The 16131-nt window shown below is 34.0% G+C and overlaps 1 protein-coding gene and 1 long non-coding RNA gene across 6 annotated transcripts in view; one reads left to right on the top strand and one right to left on the bottom strand.

Moving 5' to 3' along the window:
- Window positions 1-16131, bottom strand: part of DIAPH2 (diaphanous related formin 2) — a 982724-nt gene that overhangs the window by 502242 nt on the left and 464351 nt on the right. For all 4 annotated transcript variants that reach the window (XM_042974379.1, XM_042974380.1, XM_042974381.1 and 1 more), the window contains one exon: window positions 11838-11939. In XM_042974379.1, the coding sequence (XP_042830313.1) occupies window positions 11838-11939 (102 nt within the window). The remainder of the gene's footprint in view (window positions 1-11837; window positions 11940-16131) is intronic.
- LOC122235354 overlaps window positions 111-16131 on the top strand; it is a 37564-nt gene continuing 21543 nt past the window's right edge. The window contains exons 1-3 of one of the 2 annotated variants that reach the window (XR_006213426.1): window positions 111-352; window positions 436-512; window positions 2322-2442. This is a non-coding gene — a long non-coding RNA (uncharacterized LOC122235354). Of the gene's footprint in view, window positions 353-435; window positions 513-2321; window positions 2443-16131 lie in introns of those variants that run through there. The other variant, XR_006213427.1, reaches the window with a different exon arrangement.

Raw genomic sequence — 16131 nt, 5'->3', positions numbered from 1 at the left:
TACTCAGTGATTTGTGCAAAGTCAAGTTGTATGTTAAAGACCTGGAGATTTGAACTCAGGCATTCAGGTCACATAACCCAAACTCTCAACTATTACACCACAATGCCTCTTGAAATCACATTGGGAACAGTATGTATGATTGGTTGAAGGACAGGTTAGTAACAGAGAGAGCATTAGTACTCTCTCTTCAAAATGGCCTAGGAAACAGGTAGTGAGCTACAATGTTGACAGTAGGAAGGGGAAAGAAGCAACGGATATGAGAGATGGGATTAAGGAAGAAGCAACAGGATTTAGCATTAGTTATGAGAGAAGATAGTCAAAGATGACTCCAAGGTTTTAAGTCTGTTGTGAGGTAGAACACGGTTGGCATTAATGAAGGCAGAAGGAGATGCTGGTTTGCTGCAGTTTAATGTTTGGTCTGTTGCTTTGTTTTAGATGAAAGTGTTTCCCCTGATCTTCTGCTGCCTATACTACAGCAAGCTAATCAGGGATTGAGGCAGTGTTTGGTGCAGGTAAGGTGCATCTTAGTAGCAAATTCAGTTAAAGATAGAATCTAGAAACTTTCACATTTTCTCACCCTGTGAAACTAATCTACCTAATTTCTCCACTCTTCAGTTTCTTCATCTATGAGGCATGAGAAATTACTGGATCAGTCTTCTTTTGATAATTAGATAGGAGCCAAATAAATGATCCATAAATATTACTTCCTTCTATTTCACTCTGCTTCTAGACTTGTGGAAAGGTGGAGTAAAGGGTGCTAATCCACAAATAAAAATATCACTTGGTTGTTACCATATATATATATATACTATATATATATATATATATATATATATATATATATATATATATACTACTAACAAAGACACTACTAGCTTTCCATTATTAAGCTATTATTAAGCTTCCAAATTTTGGGATGATCATCACATTTTGGTAAACATAATGTAATTTAATATCATTCTTTGCCTAGATTTTAACTTGAGTAGTTTCTTATAATTGTCTCTTATTTTCCGTTTTCGTCATTCAAGCTTAAGTTTTATGTACTTCAATGTTGAATTATTAAAATAGACTATTTAAATGTGCTCTCTGATCCCTCCAGCCTTTCCCTGTCCTACAGATCCTCATATAAATGGTAAAATGACACCTCTATAATTGGAAACTAATACTGCTTTGTTGACATTTTGAGTTTTAGGTATTATTATTATATCTGGTAGCTTTTGGAAATTCAGCCTTTAAGTTTAGGAGGAAGTAAATGTTAGAGTTGGCAGATTTGGGGAGTTATCCAAACAGATGCTATAGGAAGCAAGGTTGTTGATAAGGTGAGTACATAGAGAGAAGAGTCAAAGACTGCACCTTGTGTAGCACCTAGCTCAGGGTCTTTGCATATATTAGACATTTAAATATTTAAAAGTAGTTCTTAACTGCCTAGCCATTTTTCAGATCTCGCAAGTAGGACACCAGATTGTCTACTGAACAAACTTAACAGATAATAATAATATTTCACTGTCCCCACAATAGTTCTCCAGCTAAGATATCAAACAGAAATTCTAGGGAATTAGCTTTGTTGAACTGTTCTTACTAGATATAACCCATCATCAGTCACCCTGATTTGGGAAGAGGTTGTACGTTTTAAGGGGTCAGAGTTGCCCTTGGATTTGACAAAATTTCCTCATTCACTTACCATCTACAACATAGGTTAGGGCATAGAAGGTGATAAATATGACAGATGGCTTAGGACAATAACTATAAAAAGAGTGAATGAATTCATTCATACAAATAGGAACTCCGAAATCAACAAAGTGCTGGATTAGGGAGAGGATTAAAATGTATCATAATAGAGTTATATGGGTAAAGAGGAGGGTATCCTACCTCCCACATAAAGTAATTTGCTACCATATGGGATATCAGAACAATACTGCCCAGGCTCAATCTGATACGGGGCCAAAATGCAGAGCCCTGTATAATTATTTTGAAGAATAGATCTGACAGAAATTTTCCCCTAATTCTCAGAGAGTGAGAGAAACCATTCCCTGCACTCTCCAGACTTATAATGCAAGTTGCAGTGAAAGAAATAGGGATTTTGAGTTACACAGACCTGGATTTGAACTACAGTTCTACTACTTTCTAATTTATGACCTAGTATAAGTTACCTAATGTTTGTTAGACTTCATTTCCCCATTAGTAAAATTCATTCCTTAATTAACCCATGCAAGTTGCAGTCAGACTTAAATAAGATGCTATGTGTAACTCTCCTCTCATAGTAGCTGACACTAAGTAAAACAATAGCTATTGTTGTTATTATCCTCTTTCTTCATTTTCAGAAATACCCATAAAGAAACCATGGCCATGGATTGTTCTATCAAACTGAGGGAAAGTTTCTCTCATTCACAATTAAGGAATGTATTTTCAGGGCTTGGTGAGAAACAGCATTCACTATCTATTGAACACACTGTAAATATTGTGTTGTGCTCCCTTCAGCCAGTTTTAATGCATAATATATATTTACTATTATAAATGTTATCATTGAAAATGTGTTAATGTAAAATCTGGAGACCATGGAGGAGGCAATGCTATATTAATCTCTTTACAGTAGCCACGAATCAGTATTCATTGATCATACTAACAGAATTTTCTATAATCAGAAGTGTTAATTTTTACAATCAGACCAGGGTACACTGATAGACAAGAGTTGAATCTCTATTATAGGATCTGGGTATATAAGGGAATATGTTGGATAACTAAGCTTAGAAATAATAGGAAGCACAGAGCAACATCCCCAGCCACAGATACAACTATTAAAAGGCTCATGTCTCAAAAAGGCACTTAAGTGCACCTAAGTGATATAACTAAAAACACAAACTCGACTGAAATGCATGTTTGTGTTCAGTTGTGATCCCTGGCAGCATTTTAGTCGACATTCTTTGTTTTATAATGCATTCCTTGAAGTACTATGGGATGTTGACCATGGTGTTGTATTATATAGGGGATTTATTTTGTTATGAGGTACTTGTCTATCAAATCACATCAAGCAGCTACCATTCCTTTAGCTGATCTGTACTATATTTAAAACAATGCACTGACAGCTTTAGTGAGAGCAGCTACAAGTGGGTTATTTCCCCAAAGACTCAAGAGATAGTTTTGTTTATATGATTTAAATTTTACACACTCCACCACCTAGGCAGATGGTGAATATCAATCTACTGCCAAACTACTGTAGAAATCCAGAGAGAGGGGTGCCTAAATGGCTCAAATGGTTAAGCGTCCAACTTTGGCTCAGGTCATGACCTCACAGTTCATGGGTTCAAGTCCCACGTCCGGCTCTGTGCTGACAGCTCAGAGCCTAGAGCCTGCTTCGGATTCTGTGTCTCCCTCTCTCTCTGCCCCTCCCCTGCTGGCTCTTTCTCTCTGTCTCTCTCTGTCTCTCTCTTTTTCTCTCTCTCAAAAATAAATAAACATTAGAAAAATTAAAAAGAATCCAAAAAGAAAGAAAAAAGGCACAAATGTAAAAGTCATGTGTGAAGGAGGAGGAGATAACCACATGCTGCTCCTGCTCCCACATGTTGCCCACCTTTAAGGTTATTTATCTTTCTTTTTGCACTGTTAAGAAACACACCTTCAATGACCATCGCATGCAAACATAATTGATCTTATAGTCTCTTCAAAATATAATATTAAGAATTCATTAGACCTATCATATATATTTGTAACAAATATACTTTGTTACAATGTGTTTTTCACAAATAGTTAAATACTATTAGGACTCACCACACATAGCATACACAGAATAATTTGTATCAGTAACTATAATGAAGGTTATAATAATGAAGTCAAATTAAAGAAGGGTATATTAAGTTAAACAGCAGACAGAACTGCTTATAAAAGGTGTGAAATCTAGATTCAATGACTGAGCACAACTCTGCCTCAATGCATGGAAATACAGCAAGGACATCTGTGATTCTCTATGAAGCAATTTTATTATCTTCTTTTAGCCAACAATGTCCTCAAGAACAGGATCTCTCCTGCTTATTACTGTACTTTCTGCAGTATGTTTTACATCTAAACCAGACAAAATAATCAATACAAGTGCACCTACTACATGAAGCCAATGGCAAATGTTTCTATATTAGATGTAAGGAGAGATAAGAACCATAGATAGTCTATAACATCAGGCTTTGGAAAAATGTAATGTTGCATAATATAAAAGAGCTGCCAAAACACTGCGTCACACACCTGAAACTAATATGACATGTTAACTATACGTCAAATAAAAAATTAAAAAATACTAACTCTATATCAAAAAACAATGATATACTGATAGAGAACACTTTCCCCAAGATAGTGATAGATGGAAATTATGCATCAACAAACATCTACTAGTCTTTAGTCTGAAACAAAACATAGTAACAATGTCCACCCCAAAAGACACTGTAAACTCAAGAGTTTGAGAGCATTTCAAAACATCCTTCTGAAAACAACTGTTTGAGGCCAAGAATGGCCATCAAAATGACTGTTGTGCTATGCTGTTGTATTAGAGATTACTGATATACAGAGGGAGGAAAAGAGTTAACTTCTGATTTTTAAAATTTAATGAAAAGAAATCAATAGCAAAATTGACTGACATTCATAGACCTAATCTGAATGTTCAGTTTTCAGGTTGTTTTATTTTACTTTTTATTTTATTTTATTTTATTTTATTTTATTTTATTTATTTTATTGCAAAATCTGATGTAAGTAACAATCCTGCCACAAAATGAACTATTATGAGAAGTTAATGAAATGAACAAGAATATGAATACATGGATTTGAGAATGAGTTGTGGCAAGTATTCTTTGTCTTGATCTCAAAGTTATTAATCCAGCTTTTTTCCTTCAATAAAATTAATACACCTCAAAAAGTAAGAGTTAGCATTCATATTTACAAAAAGAATGAAAATAGAAACAATCAGGGCATTACATATCAAAACAGTGAACACACTGAATGAAAGCAGATGAAATAAAAATGTTTTTTTCCAATGAATATGCAAACTTGAATAATGGCTTAATATTAATGGAATAGAAGAGCTACACTTTTCCATCAAAATTAATTGCCTTTGATGATATTTGGGAGAGAAAAAAAGCCTTTAAAAATTTCCTTTTCACCTGGTTAAGCTAACTTCAATAGAGCTCATAAGCTCTTATGAGGCTTTAAAAAATTAAAAAGCACACTTACTTCATAGTTGTACTTCCAGCTATAGGTATAAATCTACTCCTTACACCTTTATGTATTTGTGTAAACAAAAATAAAGATAAATGTACTGCCAGCAATATCACATAATCTGTGCTTTTTCTTATAAATGTTTTTATGCACAAGGCTAGCCAACATTTTTGTTAGATTACAGCTCTAGAATGTTTTTAATTGAAAAAAAAATATGGGTAATTTTGAACTCAGAAAAACAAAGTAGTGATTACTAAAAGAACTAATTATTGTCTTCTTTTTCAGAAGATGTTAGTTTAATAGACACACAGTATAGGTCTCCATCCTCACTGCAAAACAAGTGGGAATTTCCACAGCTCTGAGGTTTGAGAACAGCTGAGCTGCATACACTTTCTAAAGAATCTAAAAGCTCCTGCTGGGGTTCTAACTGGCAAAGCTTTCAAAGATATATGTTTTTACCCCAGTAAAAGTACAGCACATAATTACAACAATGTACCAAATTCAGTTCTGTGGGAGGCAGGTTGGAGGACAAATCAGTGGGAAGCTATGCAGACAATCTACCCCCAGTAAAGAAAAGAATTATTGATCATAGGTGTGGGGACTAGTACATCCCTCTTACAAGGTGGTCTGCCTCTATACAGAGGAAAGGTCAGTGAATTTTATTATTAGTTTATTTTTTCTGTTTCCCCTTTTATTTGTTTCTTCTTAGCTTATTTAATATGAATACAAGCAAGCCCAAAGATGTGGCTGCTAAAAACTCAAAAAGTTTAGAGAAAGCTTAGCAGCCCAGTCACTGTCTCAGATAAACTTATTTCTTTCAAAAAGTCAAAGCCATGTTTTTCCCCAGGTTTGCCAATTTGATTGTTTTTTATTTGATGATGATTTTAACGAATCTTACAGGAATGATCTCACTTCTAACATATGATTATTCCTAACTGATGAGATTTGTTTTTTTTATCCAAGAAATTATATGATAATGGAAACTCCACAGGGCACTGGCAGTGGTCATAGGGATGAAATTAGGAAAGAGTATTGTTAGAGAAGGTAAATAAAGAAAAGTTTTCAATAAGGAGGTTAAATCCTTCCATGTTACCTAGTACCATACGGATACAGAATCAGGACGAAAAAGAGCCTGCTTGATTTTGCTTGATTTTGCATTCGAGTTAATACATTCAGCAAATATATGTTAAGTGTATACTATGTGAATAAAATCAGCATGATGCATGCACTTGAAAAAGTTGCAATCTAGCAGGGATTTACAGATGTTGAATAAACAACCTTACAAATAACTACAAACCATGATAACTTCTAGAAAGATAAAGGAAAAAAAAGCGCTCTGAGGGATTTTAATAGGAAGACTGAATTTTGACTGATAGGTAAGTGAAGGCATCACTGGCAAAATGAACTTTAAGCCGAGACTGGAAGAATAAGCAGGAAAGAGGCAGGCAGCAAGTGAGTGTAAGAGGAAGCAGCATGTGTAATCTCCTGCCAGAGGCAGGAAAGAGCATGGTAAATTAAAAAAAAAAGTGAAAAATAAAATATAGTGTGGCTGAGGGAACATGAGCAAGAAGCCAAGCAACAGGAGATAAAAGTGGGAGAGGTGGTAAATCCTGGTGAGGAGTTTATATTGTAGCCTTAGTGCCACACAACAGCACTGATGGTTTAATCAGATAAATTATATGATGAAATACAAAAAAACTCTAGAAATGCCACATTTGAGAGCTGCACTGAGATTAACTTGGAGAAAGGCAAAAGCATGAGTGGGGAAAAGAAGCTAAAAGTATATCATAATTGTTAAAGAAAATGATGATGCTGGCTTGGGGCTAAGGTGGTAATGACACAGATGAAGAGTAGATCAGATGTATATTCTAGATTCAATTAGGAGGTAATTAATGATCTCTCTTAGGTAATTTTCAACGCATTGTTCAAGGCAGAATTCTGGTTGTTGTTTGTTGAATAGTACATGAGAAGTAATGAAGTAGAGGAAAAGGAAACTAATCTTTGAAAAAAAAACAGATGATAGGAAATGGAGAGAGAGCAGCAGCTATCAGGGATCTCAGGGTCAAAAATGATTTTCACTCATTCATCTATCCAGCTATCAATTTATTCAGTTTTAGGAAGTGAGGGACTTAAGTTTTATTTTTTCTGAAGAGGAAGTCAAACTGCAGAATGACAAACTGAAGATATAATAAAAACAGAACTCTAAAGCAGGCAAGAGACAATAATGCTCAAAACACAGACAAGTAAATTAGCATATAGTAGAGCATCTCTCTCTCTCTCTCTCTCTCTCTCACACACACACACACTAGAACAGTATAGCAGTTAAAAGCACTCTTTATCAGGAGGAAACAAAAACACCAATTTTTTTTTTAATTTTAAATTAAAAAAAAAATTTTTTTAACGTTTATTTATTTTTGAGACAGAGAGAGACAGAGCATGAACGGGGGAGGGTCAGAGAGAGAGGGAGACACAGAATCTGAAACAGGCTCCAGGCTCTGAGCAGTCAGCACAGAGCCCGATGCGGGGCTCGAACCCACAAGCTGTGAGATCATGACCTGAGTCGAAGTTGGACGCTCAACCGACTGAGCCACCCAGGCGCCCCCAAAAACACCAATTTGAAAAGATAAGCACCCTTATGTTCATCACAGCAGTATTTATAATATCCAGGATATGGAAGGAACATAAATGTACATCAGTGAATTAATAGATAAAGGTGTGGTGGTGGTGGTGGTGATGTGTGTTACGTATGTAATGTAATATTAATCTGAAATCCTGTCATTTGCAACAACATGGATGGACCTTGAGGATGTTATACTAAATGAAATAAGTATGAATGAAATGAAATGTTATATTAAATGAAAACCTGTATGATTTCACTTATACATGGATTCTAAGAAAACAAAGCCACAAATGAACAAAAAAAAACAAACAAAAAAAAAAAACCAAAAAAAAAACAATAACAGACTCAAATATATAGAATACAAACTGGTACTTGCCAGAGGGGAGGGTGGTGGAGGGATAGATGAAATAGCTGAAGGGGATTAAAAGGTACAATCTTCCAGTTATGAAACAAATAAGACATTGGGAAGTAATATACAGCATAAGGAATATAGTCAATAATATTGTAACCATTTGGCATAGTGAGAGATGGTAACTAGACTTACTGTGGTGACCATTTTGTAACTTATATAAATATTGAAGCACTATCTTGTACACCTGAAACTAATACAATATTGTATGTCAACTATTCTTCAATAAAATAAAAATATACAGTGAAACATCATTCAGCCATCAAAACGAATGAAATCTTGCCATTTGCAATGACATGGATGGAGCTAGAATGTATTATTCTAAGCAAAATAAGTCAGAGAAAGACAAATACCATATGATTTCACTCATATGTGGAATTTTAGAAACAAAACAAATGCACATATGGAAAGTGGGTCGGGGGAGAAAAGAGAAGGAAAGAAACCACAAGAGACTCTTATGATATGTAACAAACTGAGGGATGATGGGAGGGAGGTGGGTTGGAGATGGGCTAGATGGGTAGTAAGGAGGGCACTTGTTGGGATGAGCACTGGGTGTTGTAAGTAAGTGATGAATCACTGAATTCTACTCCTGAAACTAATATTGCACTGTATTTTAAGTAACTAAAATTCAAATAAAAATATACTATATAAAAATAAATAAAATTTTAAAATAAAAATGAATAAAACCACTGTCTATATCAGACTGCCTGGGTTTGAATTATGCATCTACTACTTGCTATGTAACCTTGGGACAAGGTCCCTAGCCTTCCTTCACCTGGGTTTCCTCATTCATAATATGGAGCTAATAAAAGTGCAAACTTCATAGATATAAATAATACATAAGATGGTGCATATAAAAATGCTTAACATAGTATCAGACACAGTAGCTCTGTAATGCGTTGTTTCTGTAAATAATAAGAGCAACAAAAAATTAGTAATAATAATAAGCTATCCCTTTTTCTGAGGTTTGACAGACAATATGTTAATAAAAGATATGGCTAGAGATAGCTTCGTAGGAAGAAGAGATATTGGAGGTTCTGAAGCCTAAGTGCTTTCCTTTTACTCTGGTGTGTAAAAGATTAGACGGTTGGTAGTAAGTGAAAAGAAAGAATAGGGGGAGGTTAGAAGACTTAAGAAGAGCAAGTAAGATATGATATAGCCACTATAGAAAAATGAAAGGTCACTGAACAGGAACAAGTAAAATAACTGCTGAAATGGCAGTGAGAGTCCTGCTGTGGTAAAAGCTAAAATGTCATAAAGACACCAATTCACTCAGTTCACCAAAGAGAACAGGATATAAAGACACAGAGTTACAAGCAGAATGAGAATACTAAGGAGCTCAGATTTTATTCTGTAAATTCTGGGAGACACTGAAGGTTTTGGACACAGAAATCACATGTCGGATATAGATTTTAAGTAGACTACACTAATTGTATTGATGGGGGAATTAGCAGAGAAGCAAGACAACCAGTTTGGAGACTTTCCCATTAGTGCAGATGATTCTACACTTGTGAAGCTTTCCTAAATGTAGGCTGTCAATATATTTTGAGGATTAAAAAGTATTTGGCTGTATTCACAAAGAAGTTAATTTAGTTTTAGCATTGACTTGGAGAAATATGTTTTAACATAATTTTTGCTTTTACAAACCTAAAATATGCTCTTTTTAATCTCAGCCTCATACTTGAGTTCAATAATCATCGTACAATTCAATTCAATAAATATTTACTGCCTATTGTATACAAGATATTCTAAGCATCCCAATACATTCTGTTTCTATAAACAATAATGGCAACAATAATACCTGGTGCTCAAAAGACTAAAGCCTATCATTATTTCAAGAATATTTTCCTAGATAGGAGATTATCTAAACTTTATTTGACAAATCCTGATGGATACTATCTTGGGTAATTTATGTAGCATTAATTACTTTGTAATGTCCTTGACTTTTTTCTCCCTACAGGCATGTAACTAAGGATGGGAGAATTAAATATGAGGAACAGGTTACTTCATGTACACAGCCCTGGAATTATTTATGGTTATGTGCATAAATAAGAAATCTCTTCCATTTTCTATTTTGCTTTTAATTCAGAAGGTATATTGCTTTTTATGTCCCCAAACTTAATTTCCTCAGTGTGGCACCAAGGATATTCCTCTTGAAGGACTTGCTTGGAAAACTAATACATCTTCCAAGATAAACTGCATTCAGGAAAAAAAAAATGGCCTCAGAGAAACTGTGTAGTGTACCTACTGTAAAACTCATAACCATCATGGCACAGCTGAATTCTCAGATAGTATATAGCTCTGCTTCAATTATACTATGAATTCAATCACCTTAGGTTTCAAATGTGGACTTTGGTCTAGAAACTTTTATTATTTAATATTGCACTAAAGCACTGTGATTTAATCAGTAATATCTAGCCAGTTCAACTGGAATAATTTGCATAACTCAAAAAAGAGAAAAATATCTTCCTCAGGTACTTTACCTTAGGTCTATCTCATCCAAAATATACACTCCTGATTTTATTTTCAGGGATTTGACAGAATCTTCCCATAGCAGTAAATGCAATGCCATATCTGAGAATTAATAAGCTCTAAATGTGGGCAAGAATTTATTGCACATGGTCAAAACGAATGCTCTCTGCTCTATCACATTTTGACTTTAATCAAGAGTTTTAAATTGCAAAGTACCAAATCATATCAATTAAAATATATTACTATTAAAAAGGTAATAAAATATTTGATGAAGCACAGTATTTGACTACTAGTTCCAATATTAATTTTGAGTCTTAGTATTCATATGGGAAATTGTCAGGGAGCCATAATACATAATACAGCTGCTTCTCCACAAAGTAAACCAACTTGTATTGAATATGTAAGTTAAAAATAGCTTTTCCTCCAAGAAATTAAATAAATCACCATCTCCTCTTTCCCATTTTCGCTTTGCCCATTATTTCAATAGCAGGTTTGGGGAATGACTAAAACATGTAACTATATTCTTTAATACATAATTTATATATAGTCATCCTTTGTACCCCTTAAAATGAAGAGGGGGTGGGGAAACAACTCATTCCAATAATGATTTAAACATATTAAAGCACAATATTTTTATGAGAATTTTCTTCCCAAAACAGTTTATTTAAAGCTTTCACGTAATTAATGACACTCCAGAGGAAATCTGAAAATTCTTGTGCTTTCTCTGACACAGTTCATGCCACAAAAAAAGTTTTTTAGGATATTGTTATTTATCTAGTTACTACTCTTTCATTTAGCCTAAATTTGGAAGGGGGGCAAACTCTAACATCAAGATCTAAATACAAGAAAAAAATAGCCAATACAATAATATATACTACTTTTCATATATTAATAGAATTAAATATCAGCACTAGTATGGAAGAGCTCCCAGGAGATATCTTGAAGTATTCTGTAAAATAGAAATAGAAATTTCTTTATGTTTCAATACCATGATAAATAATATTTTTTTCTGACAGCCAATGTTATATTAAATTATGTAGTTGTATAGTTTGAAAAAAAACAACAATTGAAATGTCCTTTTCATTATTTCTGACAAGTGTTACACCCCAGTTGAGTTTGTGGGCCCTTATGCTAGATACATACCACAACTCCAAACTGTTCAGGCTCACTGAGGTCATGATACTCATTCCTCAGCTGTGCTAATTCACAGAGTATTTTCTGCTCAGGAAGATGTTTTACAAGGTTCTAAAACAAAAGAAAAGTATAAAAACTTAATATTATTAGGACTAGTAAATTTGCATCAACAACTCTAAAAGTGATTAGGAAGATAAATTTATTTTTTGCTAAGATCAAATGGAAATAAATGACATTGAAAAATTGACTAACTTACCATGCCTTACATATATAGCATAATTTTTGAGCTTTATTTTCTATTAGTCAATTCATATGAAAAACAGAAAAATACTATGCTGAATTAATGCATGTACAATAATAACAAAAGTCAACTGTACTCTTCATAATTGGCAAAATTTGGAATAATCTTTAACCTTATAAAGCACACCAAGGGGCGCTTAGGTGGCTCAGTCGGTTAAGCGGCCGACTTCGGCTCAGGTCATGATCTCAAGGTCCATGAGTTCGAGCCCCGCGTCGGGCTCTGTGCTGACAGCTCAGAGCCTGGAGCCTGTTTCAGATTCTGTGTCTCCCTCTCTCTGACCCTGCCCCGTTCATGCTCTGTCTCTCTCTGTCTCAAAAACAAATAAACGTTAAAAAAAATTAAAAAAAAAGTACACCAAGCCTGTAAAAAAATCTCCCATTATCTACATCAGTATTTACATACATAATACATTACCACTTTAATGGAGAATTAAGCAAAAGTGATGGAGTCTGATATATGTTCAAGTTTGATGCCTAAGAGAATCAAAATTGATTAATTCCTCTCAACCTAGTTTATCTTGATCTATGGTATAATTCTTATTATCATTATATTAGCATGCAACCAACATTTTGGGGACTTGTATAGGATTTCAAAAGACACAGGCAAGGAATAAAAGCAGGAAAATAAGATTTAAGAAAGTAGGGTTGATACAAAATGGCAGAAAAGTCAGCTCCAGGGATTGGGCCCACCACCAAAGCAATCAGTAAGCTAAAAAGAGCAATTTAAATAAACTATTTCAAAACACTGAAACTTGATTGGATGCTTACAACAAGGGGCGTGTTTGTTGAAGGGATACACTGGTGTTCTCTGGTAAGAGAATGACATGTACAAAAGAGATATCAAAACCCATTCCTCAGCACCACCGTGAAGATAGTGCCTGAGTCCTTGAGGGGCTGGCTGATGCCAGGGTGAGCAGTAGGGATCTTCTTCTCCAAAATTTGAGGAGGTACATTTTGGTTGGTTTGGCAGTTCACTGAAGGACCTGTGTAAGTGTCTGCCTTGATTTCAACCCTTTTGGGTTGCAGTAGCTTCCCCAGATGGCATCTATCAGAAGACTTAAATAGACAGAAACACTTCCCCTGCTTTTTGGAAACAGACATTTTAAGGAAATTTTTGTCAGATCACTGGCTGACAGCAGAGTTAATTAAACCCAAGATCCAGTAACCACACCCAAAAAATATACAGCTTGCAGCAATTGTTTAGAGAAATTACAAACAAATAGCTACAGCCCTCAGGAAACAAACATCAGCCATCTGTGGGGAGTAGAAAAATCAAGTTTCCAGAGTTATAATATACTCAAAAGTCCAAATCTCAACAAAACCAAAAAAAGACAAAGCATGCAAAAAAAAAATAGGCAACCTTAAGCTAAACAGGAAAAATAAAAGAATATCACAGAAAAAATCCCTGAAGAAGCTCAATTTTGGAATTAGTAGTCAAAAACATTAAATCAACATTTAAACATTTTAAATATGTTCAATGACCTAAAGCAAACCATGAACAAATACATCAGCACTGAGCAGAACTTCAAAGAAGTCCACACTGAGGCACTTTGGATCAAAGAAGAAGAGTGATTTTAAAATAGCAAGAGGGAAGTGAATTGTCACATTTAAGGGACCCACAATGAGATTAATATCTGATTTCTCCAATGGAAGCTAAAAGGTAGTAGAATAACATATTTTAAGTCCTGAAATAAACACCATCAAACAAGAATTCTGTATCCAATAAAAGTATCCTCTTTTAAACAATAATGGAGAAACTAAGACATTCTCAAATTAACAACAACAACAAATATAATTTATTGCTAGCAAACCTGTTCTGCAAGAAATACTAATGGAAGACCTACAGGCAGAAATAAAAGGACACTAAACAGTAATTCAAAGACATAAGAAATAAGCAATTATAAAGGTAATTACATAGGTAAACATTAAAAAAAAACAAGGTTATTATACTTGTGGTTTATAACTCTTGTTTCTATATGAGTTAAAAGGCAAATGCATAACACAATAATTATAAATATAAGTTAATGATCATACAATGTATAACCATGTAATCTGTGACAAAAACAGTATAAAAGGAATAAATATGTATAGGAACAATGTATGTTATTTAAACTAATTTTGTATTATTAAAACTCGGGTGTCTTAAGTTTAAGATATCAATTGTAATCCCTAAAGGAACTAATAGTGACAGAAAATCACGCAAAAATAAAGATGGGAACCAAAATACTAGGCAACAAAAATAAACAAATACAAAAATAGATACTAATAGAGAAATTAAGGAAGAAAAAACATGTGATACACAAAAGAGATTAATGGAAGAACTAAGCCCTTCCTTATGAATAATTACTTTAAATGTAAATGCATTAAATTCTCATTAAAAGTAAAAGTTTGGAAGATTGGATTTAAAAGCAAACATATCTATCTGTATGTAGTCTACATGAGACTCAGTTTTAGATAAAAGGACACAAGAGGTTGAAAGCAAAGAACAGAAAAATATACTCCATGTAAATAGTAACCACATACACACCCACACATCACACAAAACCAAACTGTGGTGGCTATATTATTGTCAGACAAAATAGACTTAAATTAAAAAAAAGTAACAAGAGACAAAGAAGGATATTCTATATTGATAAAATGTTCAACCCATCAAGAAGATATAATTATTACAGCACGTGTCCACAAGAGCTAAAAAATATATGAAATAAAAATTGACAGAATTGAAAGGACAAAAAGGCAATTCTGAAATAATATGTGGGATATTTAATATTCAACTTTCAATAATGGATATAACAAGAAGAAAGAAAAATAACAAGGAAATTGAGAATTTGGACAACACTATAATCTGATTAGACCTAATCTACACAAAACACTCCTCTTAACAACAGCAGAATGTGCCTTCTTAAGTGCACATGGAACATGCTCCAAGATATATCACATATCAGACCACAAAACAAGTCCTAATAAATTTTAGTAGACTTAAATCATGCAAAGTATCTTTTTTGATCATAATGGAAATGTCGTTAGAAACAAATAACTGAAGGAAAAGTGGAAAATTCACAAATATGCAGAATAAGCAAATAAGCAATGGGTCATAGAAGAAATCACAAGGGAAATTAGAAAATACCTTGATATTAATGAAAATGAAAACAACATGCTAAAACTTATGGAATTCAGCAAAGACAGTACCAAAAGGAAGATTTGTAGTAATAAGCATCTACATTAAAAAAGAAGAAAGGTTTCAAACCAATAACCTAACTGTACACTTTAAGGTACTAGAGGAAAAGCACACTTAAGCCACAGCAAGAAGTGAGAAGGAAATACATAAATTAAAATAGGCAAAAATGTAATTAATTAATTAGAGATCTGAAAAACCAACAGAGGAAAATTATTTAAAATAAAAGTTAATTCCAAAATTGACAAATCTTTAGTTAGACTAAGAAAAAAAAAGACAGAAGACTCTAATAACTAAAATCAGTAATAACAGCTGAGACATTATTATTGATTTTTTAAAAATAAAAGAGATTCTGGGGCGCCTGGATGGCTCAGTCAGTTGAGCACCTGACTTCAGCTCAGGTCATGATCTCACACTCCGTGAGTTCGAGTCCTGAGTCGGGCTCTGTGCTGACAGCTCAGAGCCTGGAGCCTGCTTCAGATTCTGTGTCTCCCCCTTTCTCTGCCCCTCCCCTGCTCATGCTGTGTCTCTCTCTGTCTCAAAAATAAATAAAAACATTAAAAAATTAAAAAAAAATAAAAAAGATTCTAAGAGGATGCGATGAATAACTGTACGCCAACAAACTGGATAACCTAGAAGAAATCGACAAATTCCTTGAACCACACAAACTACCAAGACTGAGTCAAAAAAAAAAAAAAAAAAACACCTGAAAATCTGAGTAGACCTGTTAGAAGTAAGGAGATTGTGTAAGTAATCAAAAATTCCCAACAAAGAAAGGCTCAGGACCTGTTAGGTTCACTGGTGAATTCCACCAAATATGTAAAAAAG

The sequence above is a fragment of the Panthera tigris genome, chromosome X (assembly GCF_018350195.1).
Source record: "Panthera tigris isolate Pti1 chromosome X, P.tigris_Pti1_mat1.1, whole genome shotgun sequence".
Lineage (NCBI taxonomy): Eukaryota > Metazoa > Chordata > Mammalia > Carnivora > Felidae > Panthera > Panthera tigris.
The sequence above is the reverse complement of the archived record's forward strand: the minus strand, read 5'-3'. Positions and strand labels throughout refer to the sequence as shown.